The sequence below is a fragment of the Morchella importuna genome (genome assembly GCF_003444635.1).
Source record: "Morchella importuna strain M04M26 chromosome Unknown Morimp01GS023, whole genome shotgun sequence".
NCBI classification, from domain to species: Eukaryota; Fungi; Ascomycota; class Pezizomycetes; order Pezizales; family Morchellaceae; genus Morchella; species Morchella importuna.
The window spans coordinates 86,635-99,477 of record NW_025763420.1 but is presented as its reverse complement, the minus strand read 5'-3'; the positions used below and the strand labels follow the sequence as shown (position 1 = coordinate 99,477).

The following is a 12,843-nucleotide window of genomic DNA, read 5'->3' as shown; positions in this document are numbered from 1 at the left end:
AAGTAGTGGAAACCAATTCCCAAATACAGACCTCCTTTTTAACATTTCGATTCTCTGGCCCTTACACCCCACTACGTTTCTATCCGCTTGGTTCGCCATGCTTCCTGCGTTGTGGCATTTGAAAGAATGGGACTCTGTAGAAGTTAGTCGGAAAGTCGTTGTCAGAGAATATCAATTTCTTTTGGGTGAGTATTTACCTTTCCAAAAGGTCATCCTCAACGAACTCAGAAGTCTCGGACAGCGGGATATTCGTTCTCGTGTTAGCGACACCGTGAGAAATTCTGGGTTCATCTTCAGCTGGAACGACCCCCGAAGAAGACGGTTCATTAGATGCAAGATCTCGACCCTTGAAGACCAATCTTGGTCGAACCGGAGGTTTGACTGGCTCGACACCCTGAAGCGCAGGCGTTTCCGTCATCAAGCCGGCTTCTGCGCGTTCCGGGCGTGGGGTAATAGGCTTGCGTTTGAGAACATCAGCATAGCTGAGCCGCTCTGGGGTCTTTCCGGGGGTACTTGTAGCGACTGTCGCGGGACTTTCCTCTTGAACGTTGTTGCGAGGAGCCGCAGTTGTTGGGGTTTGGGTCCCTTCGCTGGGCTTGATCGGGAACTCCTGGGCAGGGAAATCTCCGAAAGCGATAACTAGCGTGCGCTGGTTGGAGCCAGTGTCCGCCGCTGGAGTTGAATCATCAACTATTGGCATGAGTGGAGACGAAGGAGGGTCGCTACGAGAGATAACTAGCGTGCGCTGGTTGGAGCCAGTGTCCACCGCCGGAGTTGAATCATCAACTATTGGCATGAGCAGAGACGAAAGAGGGTTGCTATCGACTGGAGAAGGTAGTCTTGTATTGGGACCCACGCTTTGACCTTCCCTATTTCCATCCTCATTAAGTATTTTGAGTTGTTCTCTCCAGTTAGAGACTTCGGCGTTTGAGGACTTGATATGCTTGAAGTATTCCGCAGCATCACACTCGTGGCATTTGTCTTGCATGTTCCTTCGACGGGTTTCCCCGATAAAGGATTCATCTGTGCTGATTCCAGGAATGTAGGGCAACCAAACTAGTTCATTAACCAAACGGTTATACACATGCCCGCATTCAAACGTATCGATGAACCACTGTGAAAAGGGGACGTTACGCCCTCTAGGAGAAGGACTAATATGTCCCGAAGACATAGTTGCCTGTAGCCACAAAAAATATTAGAATCGAGCTGTGAGGAATCAAAGAATTGAGGAACTTACGGCACAACCTTTTCCTTATCACTATATACTCGTTTTATTGAGGGGTTAGCTTGATTGATAGAGCACCGTGCTGCTAAATAAATCTTCTTTAGATAGTTGTATCTCTTTTCTTTATCTCCTCTTCTGTATTCCGCAGATATAGAGGAAGGTTCTACTTAGATGAGAAGTATTAAAAGGCTTTAATGATGAGGATCATATCATAAAATGAAGGGGCAAAAAACAAGAGGGGGAAGGGGGGCTGCTTAATGGAAGGGCGTTTTGTTTGTTTACCTTGAAGACGCGAGAAACTGTGGTTGTTTTCTTAATTGTGAAAGAGAAGAATTTAGAGGAAAGATACCAAAAATACTGTCCCCAAAGACAAAGCACCTAAGTGCCCGTCCTGGAGAGTTACGCTGATAGATTTGATGACCTGATTTGATGAAAAGACAGTGAGGTGTGGGTGGTGAGAAGGAGAAGAAGGATTTTATTTTTCAGGATGAGGGGAGGTTATTATATCGCGCTGCCTTCCAACTTTCTTGGCGAACCCCCTCTGTTTCCTAGAAAAATCCCGTTCAATCACCCACACGAATTTTACCCAAATGCACCTTGATCCATTACAGGTACATGTACTTGTACTTCTTGTAATGTTAACGTTTTTAGGTTTAGCTGGTTAAGACCTGGGAATGATATGTATGAAGGATTTGGTAAACCATGGAGAGTTTACTAAAACAATGTAGAAAGAAATGTTTATTCCTTTAGGAACTGTAAATACGGCTTTGACGGCCATCTATTACAAGTTGTCGACCGCCCGTCAAGGTGCCAATGATAAAACTCCAGCCATCCCTCTCAAGACCTCCGATTTTGGTCGCTCTGCATTGCTGCACACACAACTTACCTGGGCGATTACATACCCAAAGAAAAGCAATGTAGCAGCCTACATAGGACCGTCAACTCCGATCCTTTTGGTGCTAGGCAAAAGGCGCACACATAGAATGAGCAAAGACCCACCACTCGGGCAGTCACCCTATTTCTTGTAAAATTATTTTCATAAAAAAATAACTCTTACCCCCCCCCCCCACCCCTCACACCCCGTCTACCATTTCTGGATTGTCGGAAACTGTTATATCATGGCGGGCAATTTCAACTTCAATTTTGGCCGTGATCTATTTGGAAAGAAAACATTGCCTAAGAAGTCCCCTCCGGCTCTCCGGTTCGTTCTGCCCAACCACAACGATTACGAGGTCGAGAACGAGCCCGAAGAAGAAGATGAGGACGATTATGTTTCTACAGGCATGTATTTGTATTTATTTTTCTAACCTTCTACCCCGTTATTAACCAAAGCTATAGATTCGGAGGACTATGTCAACTCATATGAAAGGTTCATAACCAGGAAAAACAATGACTCCCCTCCTACCTCTCGCCGCCGCAGCCAGAGTGGCGTTGCCTTTCGCACGAAGTCTGATAGTCCTTTTTACCTCGCTGCCGATCCATCTACTAGTGACTCACGTGTATATGGTCAAGCCCCTTTAACCCTTGACCAGGCTACTGGTATATCAATTCCCAAAGCCACCATTATGTTCAAAGAATGATCTGACAGCATTAGAACGTTATCGTGGAGGTCAGAACCCCGATGAACCTGAAGCACCAGGGTCAAGAGCTGGTTTTTACAACGTGCTTGACGCAGGCCCAAACAACAAGCCGCACGGTCGTTCCCGTTCTATGGGCGATATCCTGACCGTCGCAGCAGCCGTTAAGCCACCTCCCTCTTCGGGTAGCGAAGGTGGGCCTTCTCGTAAATTTGAACCTAATTCTCTTCGCTTCTTTCTTTTCCTTACACTCTACAGGTCAACCCTACATGAAGTTTGAGTGTACCCGCTCCAGAACACTCTCTCAGATGAGAACTGCGAAAGCTAGAAGGATACCCCCTCCACCATCACTGTATCAGGATAGATCGTTTGCTCAATCCTTCAAGTGCTTCTTTTCTTTTGGGTCTCCCAAGGCTCCCTCTTCACTGGTCACTTCACAGTCACTTGATATCCTCCCCACTATTGCGGATGCTCCCCAGAAACAATCTAGTATCTACTCCCGTAGTGTGCTCAGTGCTCTCTGGAACAAGGTCAAAAATATGAAATTTCCGGGCCGTTGCTTTGGTAAACAGGCAGTCATTATCCCTTCTAGTCCTATTTTGAAACCAGTTCCTTCGCCTCCACGCTTAGGGGCGGGCTTGGAGGCTTTGCAACGACGGAACTTCAATGGCATTAATGTTGCTACTAAGGTTCCACCCGTTGACTACCACCAACTTTTTGCTTCCTATGGCGCAACATACGTTTGAAAGATGATCTGGGGTCCACTTACTTCTCATCCCGTGAGTTTCCTTTCGGTTATTTTTCATCAATGGATATTAACTTAGATCAACCTGATACAGTTTTCGAGAAGATTTCATCTAAAGACACGAGTTCTCTTTTTGGGTGTGTGTGTGTGTTTGTGTATGTGTGTCGGAAGATGCTTGTAACTATCCGGAAGAAACATTTGTACATGACGTTATACATATAGTAAGCGCCCAATTGAGTACAAAGTTTTATTGCGAATAGTTTCCGACCATCTGTGCTGGCAATCAAACCCAAGAACCACATCATTTATCCCTGCCAAACAATGCTTTCCAATCGAGTGATACCTTGTGAGTAGTAGACAGAGGTGGCAATTATTACGATTGTCCTGTTTAGGAATCGCGCCGGCTTGGAGCATGCGGCACGAGTTACATGGATTCGGAATCGGTTGTAATTTAACTTTCGCTTGGCGACAATTAGTAGCAGGTATTTTGGGTTAGCGTTGTGTAACTGTGGGTAGCATTATTGCTCCTGACAAGCCAGTACAGTATGCCCTATCATCCTAGCAAGTCTTGATCCTTGCTTCTTATGCCTCTATTCGACTGTGAGATTGATATTCTTCCATAAGGACATCGATGAGACAGACATGCCTCCCATAAGCTCGGTCGATATTGCGTGGTACATGTTTCATGATCATGTCCGCTCCTGCCTCTCTCGAGGAGTGTGAACAGAATCCTTCTCCACACTATAACATTAGCCGCATGCGATACCCTTGTATACTTATCGACGGAACGAATGAATTCAAACACCGATATAAAATTAAACCTTCTTCCAGAGTGTTAGACTAATGGGTTTTGTTTGGTTCCTGTACTGTACTCATCCGGTCTTGCAACGGATGGTCTCATGCATGACGATCTTTTTACTCTTATATCTTTCCGGTCTCGGCTTGACCAATTAGACCGCCGTGCTTCAAAAGTAGATCAGTACCGTTGCCTCATACGGGCCGTAGCTAAGACGGCATTATGATCCTCTTTGCCATTTCCCCGGCTCCGGAGCAAGGTGAACAGGTCGAGAGGAGCCTGGGGTTCAGTAATTTCAATAGTCCGTTTATAAGTCGAACGGAACGCAGCAATCCTGTCCTCAACCCCCAATAAGAGGTAACTCCGAACAAAGATCTCATTTTTGTATTTCTTCACAAGAACCTTGCAAAATAACATTTATTTTCTGGTACGGTGCCAAGCAGCCCAATTCAGTCCGCTAATCAGCGAGCATTTCTGCTAGCATATTCTACCTGTCTTAATCCAAAACAAACCGGATCCCCAAACGCCCCCACAAAAACGATCGTTTGTCCCTTCAAATATGGGCCCTGTCCTCAAAGCGAGTCTTTGCTTCCCACAACCCCGAAAAACCGTTCTAACGTTCACAGGTATCCAAACAATCCCATTCTGGGTAGTGGTAAACTGAAATGTCTCCTTCGATCAACCGGCCCCAGTGAGGATCCCTAGTTTATCAGCTCAAGACTAGAAAACGAGTTCGAACTATGGCTATGTACTTAGAAAAGTGCAAACTACCCAGACCACACCTATTTCCACCAGCTTTTTCGAACAGTAGCTTTACAGCCAATAATGTTAGCCTCCGTCACCTTCAGTTGGATATCTCAACATACTAATCCTTTGCGGCGTGTACAAATCCGGTCCAAATCATCCAACTGCCTAGAGCTGGAATCCAACCAAATGTGAACAAACAGATCATGATCAGCCGTCTTCTTCTTTTAACAGTTTTCAGTCGAGCCTCCATGTTGTTCCCATTCCCAGTGTGTTGCTTATTGAACCTTTTTCTGACCCACAGATATACTGCAATCCCGAATATGCTGGTGGATATAGCAATTCCATTAATATAAACAAATGCGCCAGTGTACATCAGCCTCGTATAGGGATCCGAAGCCCTCGTCGTCTCGCCTCTTCCTACACCTGCAACTGTGCCTAGAAGGTATATTGTTGGGATCACTCCGATTACCTCCAAAACAATCTCCGAAGCTATCATGGTGAAATGGCTGGATTGGTAGTTTCCCATCCACATTTTTCTATCTTTAATAACACCGAGCTTTTTCATCACTCTCGCAAAACACCAGGATACCACAATAGTAATCCAAGTACCTCTCGGCCTTGCCAGCGACATAAGGATCACGGCATGTAGCCCCAAAAGCCCAGTGTTATAAGCCAGATATGCACCAACCATCGTCGAGATTAACTCTAGTATAATCATAATCAAAGCTGGAATAAAAACTCTTGGGCGTAAGAACGATTCCGGTTGAGGGATAGAGTCATTTCGGTCATTCTTCCAGGGTTCCGACAGCCATCGGGGGAGAAACCGCGAGCGAAATGTCGCACGTCCTAGAATGAACGCTCCAAACAAAGTGAGCAAATTGACAATAGCGAAGGTGGTAAGGGATGCGCCAGGGGATGCACATGATATTGCATCACTCCCAGCAAGGGTGTGTATGGTGTTGTTCTGGGCATTTATATTGATCCATCCGGTGGGAAGAACAACGAGTGGGCGCTGGGCCCCTTCACCAGGCTGTGAAGACATTAGACCTATTGTCTTAATGATACTCGTGGACTCGCGAATTGCGTCAGATATCGGGTTGATCTGTATTACAACTGACGTTGATTTATTTGTTCGGAGTTTACATAGGTGTCAACCTTGTATGTACACGACAACGCTACATGTACCCATTACCTGAATGGACGTCACCTCTTCCCGTAATCCATCACAACTCACTTACTACCTGGTGTCTCGACATGTCTGTTGAACAACTTCAAATGACAGAACGGCGATAAGTGGTAGACTTGCATGAGACCCTGCGGAGAAAGGGCCTAGAGAGGGGGGGGGGGGGTTAATTATCTGGGCGGCTACCCCTTCAACTGCACGTGTACGTATCTAAATGATTCTAACACTTCATTTGCCGTCACATTGTTACAGTGAGTACCCCTGGTTCTCTAGATCTAGTAGCACTGGGTTCCTACTCCAAAAAATATTTACAGAAACTAACTTCATCCCCAATTAAAAAGAATATATGTCTCTCTCTCTCTCTCTCTATACCTTCATCTCCTCCATGGAACCCACACCGGACCCCTCCTCAACAACTACGTCCTCCTTTCCTACCGTGTCTAGTAGCCTCGATGGATGAAATATGTTGAAGATTACAAAGCATGGGAACATCGGGAGTGCTTCTAGACAGTAGAAGTAGACCTCTATTTTTTTTCTGTTAGTCAAAAGAGCAGAGCGGGAAATCTGGAAAGGGATAGATATCAGTACCATGCGAAGCCAAATATCCTGTCCATCCTTGCGAGAACTCTGCTACACGATAACAACTCCTCACCTAACCCCGCACATTTATCAGCTTACTCGCGAATGCCAATCTTGGAAGGGCTGGACAAACCATAATGAGAACCGAGCTGGCATACAATGCCCATAGGAGGATCCTCCATCTAGGCCTTGCCAAACCCAACGTCGCCAAAGACCTTGACTTGAAATCGAATCTGACCGTTGCGGCGATAAAAAACCCAAAAGTCACAATCTGCACAGCCAATCCTGTCAACATGACGTCTCGGCCCGTATTCATCTTTTTCATATTCGTGCCTAAGTTCCCGCCACTATATTAGCTTCCATCTAGCTCTCTTACTCGGTCGGAAGAAACACACCACCACTGGCACCACTCATTATCCCCGCACCAATGCCCTGCAGCACAAACGACGTTATATCCCCCGTCAAAAATATCCAAGTGACCCATCTTGCCGGTACCCCTAGGGACCTCGCGTTGCGACCTCCGGGGAGGACTGTTTCGAGTAGGCGCCCAAAGAGTATGTAAGATGCGGCGGCGATGAGAACAGGGGCTAGGACGACGAGAGAAAACTGCGCGATGAAGAGGCCGCTATCACTCACATCAGCTGGTATTATTTCTCTCACTGGCAAGGGAATATATACCGACTGAAGACATCAGCCTGTGAAAGTACACGGGTGGCGTATCCGAATGTTTCCACTATTGATATTATGTTGTTAGTTGCCGTGGGTATAGGAAGTGATGGGGGGGCAGTACTAAGACCGGCCACAATGATAACGGAGAAGTACCAGGCACGATAACGAGCTACCTGGAGTATATGGAGGGTGCATGTCGTGGCATAAAGAGCGGTTGCGATTATTGCGAGTGTCCGTGAGGGGTTGTAATCGTAGTACGATTTATGGATTCGGGCTCCTAAGTTGGTTTTATTAACATTCTATTCTAGATTCGAAACGCTTCAAAGGGATACACACTTGTGACAAGTGTAGAATATGACTCCACTGGGGTAAGTTCAATTGGGGGTATTGTGTACATCGCTCGTCCAGTGGTAGGATTACCGAGTTGGGAATTGTTACTAATGATAACTCAAATCCAGTAACACACCTGCAATATAAGCTTCCTAGAAGATTATAACCTCCAATATTGATCGATCTTCACCGGCTCGCGAGCGAAATGCAGATGTAAGGTAAGTTTAAGGTTGATGGGAACGGAACAGTACATCTATTTATCTATGCCTCCGAACCCCCCTGGCCTACCCCTTCTCTTCCCCACGCTTTTCAACAAAAAAGCTTCTTCTAGAGCACGGCGTGCCATTTTCCCGGTGGGGGCCTTTTTTATTTCATTGTGCTGGACCGGTTTTCCGCTTGACAGCTGCCACTTTGGGTTGTCGGCTGGGTGAGATCCCGGATGACCTTGTAGCCGATTCGATAAGGTTGCTGTTGAAGGAGATGGTAGTAATCAATGAGGCAGGATAAAATGTTGAATAAACTCGCTTAAAGCTTTTTATTGGATGCTACAGTTAATGGCATGGTTCAGGCTTTTTCAATGCCGCTTACTGTACATAGATGGGAGAAAATGAAGTGCCGGCAACGGCACAGATAGAACAATAACGACTAATTGAAGAGCTCCTCCTCTCAGGCAAGCCATGAAGATTAGAAAATCTGTGATATATATTTTGTGGTGGGTTGGCTTGAGAGAGGTCGGTAGGCATTCTTACGGAAGCGAATCCCAGTCCGAAAAGGGCCTAGCTCGGTGAAACGGCCATTGCCAAGCCCAAGCCACCGGAAATCCGTGACCACGAACAAAGATACATAAATGGTTGAAGGCAGTCTTTTGCTTGTTTGCTTCTCTACTATGTACACACATTCTCTTCTTGTATGTTGTTTTCGATTCGCAGAAGTAATTCCAACAAACCTCGGCATGTACAATACATGTGGCTCGGGCTTGGCCGAAATGTATCTGGGGCCGTTTCCCGTTACCGCAGAGCCGCGCCAAAACCCACGAAAAAGAAAGAAAACAGTAAACAAAAAAAGTTCTTCGCAGCTGGGTTACCCGGGCGACAAAGGTTTTCAACTTTCCAGCCCACCTCTGACGTGGTGTTTCACACGGCACAACGACGAGTCAATGAGAAATCTTCATTCTCCCCATCTACATCCTCTCGCATAAACTGTAACGCCCCCCCTCTGTCCTCCATCATCTCCCTCCAGAAACTCATCTTGTCCTCATTTCCTACTGTCCAACCTGTTGACACTCGAGATAGAAATACCCCGCACGTGCCACTCGATATCAAGCACCCCGCCCCCTCTTCCACAAATCAGGTGACCCACTTTATTATCGTCCACTTGAAACCAACCCCCCACGATCCATACCGCACATACGAAGAGCCTCCCGAAAAATGTCGACTGGTCACTTCACTTTTAAGTGGAATGATCCAACGGGGGAGGTTCAGGAGGTCTATGTCACCGGGACCTTCGATGCCTGGGGAAAGAGCACCCCTCTTACTAGGGAAGGAGATGCTTTCGTTGCGAGGGTTGAGCTTCCACTTGAGAAGCACCAGTACAAATTCGTTGTCGACAATGAATGGGTCATCGATCCAGACGCACGCAAGGAATTCGAGGACGGTATCGAAAACAACATCTTGATCCAGGAGGACTTCGAGGGCCACGAGAAACCAGCCGCTACCGAGGAGGCTGAGGATGAGAAAGATGAGAGCGTGAAGGATGAGAGCGAGAAGGATGAGGCCGAAACTGAGGCCAAGGCTGAGACTTCAGCGGAGAAGCCTGAGGTCTCCCAGGTGGAGAATGCCGATGAGAAGGCAGAGAAGGAGGGCAAGGCTGACGGAAAGGAGGGCAGTGATTCCGAGTCCTCTGGGAGTGGAGAGGACGCCGATGAAGAGGGGGAGGACGTGGAGGCAGAGCCAGTTGGCGAGCGAGCCCCCGACCTTGATAACTACGACCTTGCCTCCACCGAGTCCTCGTTTGAGAGTGATGTGCCCGAGCCCAACGACGTTGACGCTTCAGCCATTCTTGTTAATGCCGCCGATGCCACTTCAGACGCTGGCGAAGAGACCGCAGAAGCCAAGGAGACCACCGAACCCAAAGAGGCTTCTGAGGCTACGAAGGACACCGCCGAAGCTGCTCAGGAGGCCTCTGACAATGAAGAGGAGAGCAGCGATGACGAGGATGGGACTGCCCAGAAACCCGAAAATGACCTCGAGCTTAATGAGGATGCTCCTGTTACTTGGGTTGCACCCGAAGGGGGTGTTACTCTTGAAGCCTATCTTGCGGAAATCCCCAAGGAGAGCCCCCCTACTTTCGCTGAAGTTGTAGCTGAAGGTGTTATCGAGCCAAAAGTTGAAGAGGTCACCGAGACTGTGTCAGAAACTACGGCCCAGCCTAAAACTACGGCCGAGCCTGAAAGCGCACCAGAACCCCCAGCTGCGGCCGAACCCGCACCCAAAGCTGCCGACGAGAGTCCACTGGAGCCAGATATTGTCAAGACACCCAGCATCAACGAGAGTGCTGATACGGAAGTCAACGACCTCACCTCCACAGTATCGCCTCTAGCTACAACCACTTCACTAGCAGCTCAGGTCCCCAAAGAGAACCCCCCCTCATTCGCTGACGTGGTCAAGGATTCCACCATTTCTTCAGCCTCACCCGACTCGTCCACCACCGCTTTAGCTGCCGCTGTTCCGAAGGAGGTCAAATCTAAGGATACCCCCGCTGAATGCCCTTACAACGCCGATGGGACGCCTAAGGCTGCGCCAGTCCCCAAAGACACTCCCGCAGAGTGCCCTTACAACGCCGACGGAACCCCCAAGGCTGCTCCTGTACCCAAGGAAACCCCTGCCGAGTGCCCATACAACCCTGATGGTACTCCCAAGGGTGCACCTATCCCCAAGGAGACCCCCGCCGCATGCCCCTATAACCCTGACGGTACGCCAAAGACCGCCGACCCTGCCCCGATCCCGAAGGAGACTCCTGCGGATTGCCCGTACAATGCAGACGGAACCCCGAAAGCTGTCCCAATTCCTAAAGAGACACCCGCAGCATGCCCATACAATCCTGACGGCACCCCTAAGGCTGCGCCAATTCCAAAAGAAACCCCTGCCGAGTGCCCCTATAATGCGGATGGTACTCCAAAGGCCGCCCCTATCCCTAAGGAGACACCTGCGGCGTGTCCATTCAACGCTGATGGAACCCCGAAAAAGACCTCACCAGGAGATAAACCGGAGTCATCCGGCACGTCTCTTGACTTCTTCAAGAGCAAGCCGACAGTTGTCGTAGGACTGGTCACAATTATCGGATTTGTCCTCACGAGGAAATACCTCTTCGGTAAAAGCCGTTAAAAAGGCCTAGAAAGCGTTTCTTTATCACGGTGGGGATTCGGATTGATATTTTCTCGTCATGTATATGGAAACCGGGGGCAACATTGATGTCACGATTTTTTCCCTTTTTATTTTTTTGTCGCGATGATGCTCGATACCAATTTGCGTGCATATGTGCTAGTTTTCCTCTTCCCCTCAAGCAAGCCAAACAAGCAAGCAAACGCGGTTAATAGTTATCAACAGACTACAAGAGTTAGACAATTTCTTTTCTTCCCTCGATTCTCCGTCTCTTTTCCTTTCTCTTTTGTCTTTTTTTTCCATCTCGTGTCTTCCATCTCTTCTTACTTTTTTTTCTCCTCCTTTTTTTTTGTTTGTGGCTTTCTTTTTTTATCTCTATATCCTGGGGCCCCGAGTATGTAATTGAGGGGTTTCGACCGACGGTTAAAAAAAGTTTTGTGCGGTATGCTGGTTGGTGGAGACGGAGGGGAAGGAGGAGGGGCGGATGTTTCGACCGGGTGAATTGAAACAATTGCCAAGTGTTCATTGTCATGTGATCGAGTGATGTACTGTGACGCTGCGGAGGTGGGGCTGTGTTTAAATATTTCGGCCTCTTGTTAAATTTCATTTTTTATTTTCGTGGAAGCATGGTGCTTGAATTGATGGCAAAATGTACGATAGCTATATCACTAGAATATCTCTGACCGTCGATGGAAGGTGTGCCGGTCGTGGATACGTGCATGTATATAATCTAGAACAATAATCCCTCCAGGTGGTTATAAGATGTACTTGCGCTTTGGGCGAAATCAAAGGCCGGATGGCAGAGTTCTAGTGCACTCCTTTTTTCTCTAGAGTGCATGATCGGGCTGTAGAAAGACGATAGCTTCCCGGAAGAGAGACGGAGGTGGTATTAGGAAGGTGTACGCTTTTTTTTACAAAGGGAAAGAAAAGAATGTAATGATTCTGGCAACCCCGCCCTCCTCGACACCTGTCTCCCCAACACGATTGACTAGCAACAACTTTTTCTAATTGTCCAAATTCCCTACCACACACCGTAGCACAGAAGTGGATGTTTGCTGGTATCTGTTCTCCGTGGAGCTCAATCTATTGGTAACTTTATCCCCTCCGATGCCTACGAGTACAGACCAGTCCTGAGATGCGTCGAAGGGGAATCTATGGTATAGAGTAATCTTCCTCAAGTAACGAATATACACGACAGTGTGGAAATTCTGAAGATCTTTCGCTTCTTTCCCAGCGGGCATGAAAAAGTTTATAGCCAAATATACTCGGAGATGCAGTCATGCTCGAGGCCGAAAACCTGAGATGAATAAGGTGGCGATTGTTTTGGAGCTATAGGTGGATGAGCGCACAGGCTGAAGGTAACGCTCGACGTAGACATAGGGAGGCGAGATGATATGGATCTGAGTGTGATAGGGAGATCTCCTGGCGCCATCCTGTAGAGGCTACCTAGCCGCAACGAAGCAAAACTAAATAAAGCAAAAAGGTTGACAAATGTCGCGAGTGGAGGTGCCGTGACCTTTCTAAACCGACTAACACCTTCAAGTAGCTCCAGAAAGTTCAAAAATAGATATCTGAAGACCTGCGCCCATCTTGGCCTACGTCCCCCCATCAG

The 12,843-nt window shown here is 47.7% G+C and overlaps 4 protein-coding genes across 4 annotated transcripts; 2 read left to right on the top strand and 2 right to left on the bottom strand.

Annotated features, from left to right (window-relative positions):
• Positions 1–193: 193 nt before the first annotated feature.
• On the bottom strand, positions 194–1,171 carry LAJ45_07246 (uncharacterized protein; the record flags this gene model as incomplete). The annotated part of the gene is made up of 1 exon (XM_046116804.1): positions 194–1,171. One exon carries the CDS (start codon positions 1,169–1,171, stop codon positions 194–196), a length of 978 nt encoding a protein of 325 aa, XP_045969839.1.
• Positions 1,172–2,343: 1,172 nt separating this feature from the next.
• Positions 2,344–3,548, top strand: LAJ45_07245 (uncharacterized protein; the record flags this gene model as incomplete). The annotated part of the gene is made up of 4 exons (XM_046116803.1): positions 2,344–2,516; positions 2,607–2,764; positions 2,820–2,996; positions 3,061–3,548. 4 exons carry the CDS (start codon positions 2,344–2,346, stop codon positions 3,546–3,548), a joined length of 996 nt encoding a protein of 331 aa, XP_045969838.1.
• Positions 3,549–6,639: 3,091 nt separating this feature from the next.
• Positions 6,640–7,918, bottom strand: LAJ45_07244 (uncharacterized protein; the record flags this gene model as incomplete). The annotated part of the gene is made up of 7 exons (XM_046116802.1): positions 6,640–6,797; positions 6,862–6,925; positions 6,986–7,185; positions 7,248–7,477; positions 7,531–7,585; positions 7,643–7,798; positions 7,858–7,918. 7 exons carry the CDS (start codon positions 7,916–7,918, stop codon positions 6,640–6,642), a joined length of 924 nt encoding a protein of 307 aa, XP_045969837.1.
• A 1,360-nt stretch (positions 7,919–9,278) lies between these two features.
• Positions 9,279–11,234, top strand: LAJ45_07243 (uncharacterized protein; the record flags this gene model as incomplete). The annotated part of the gene is made up of 1 exon (XM_046116801.1): positions 9,279–11,234. The coding sequence occupies one exon, from the start codon at positions 9,279–9,281 to the stop codon at positions 11,232–11,234; it is 1,956 nt and encodes a 651-aa protein (XP_045969836.1).
• Between the last annotated feature and the right edge of the window lie 1,609 nt (positions 11,235–12,843).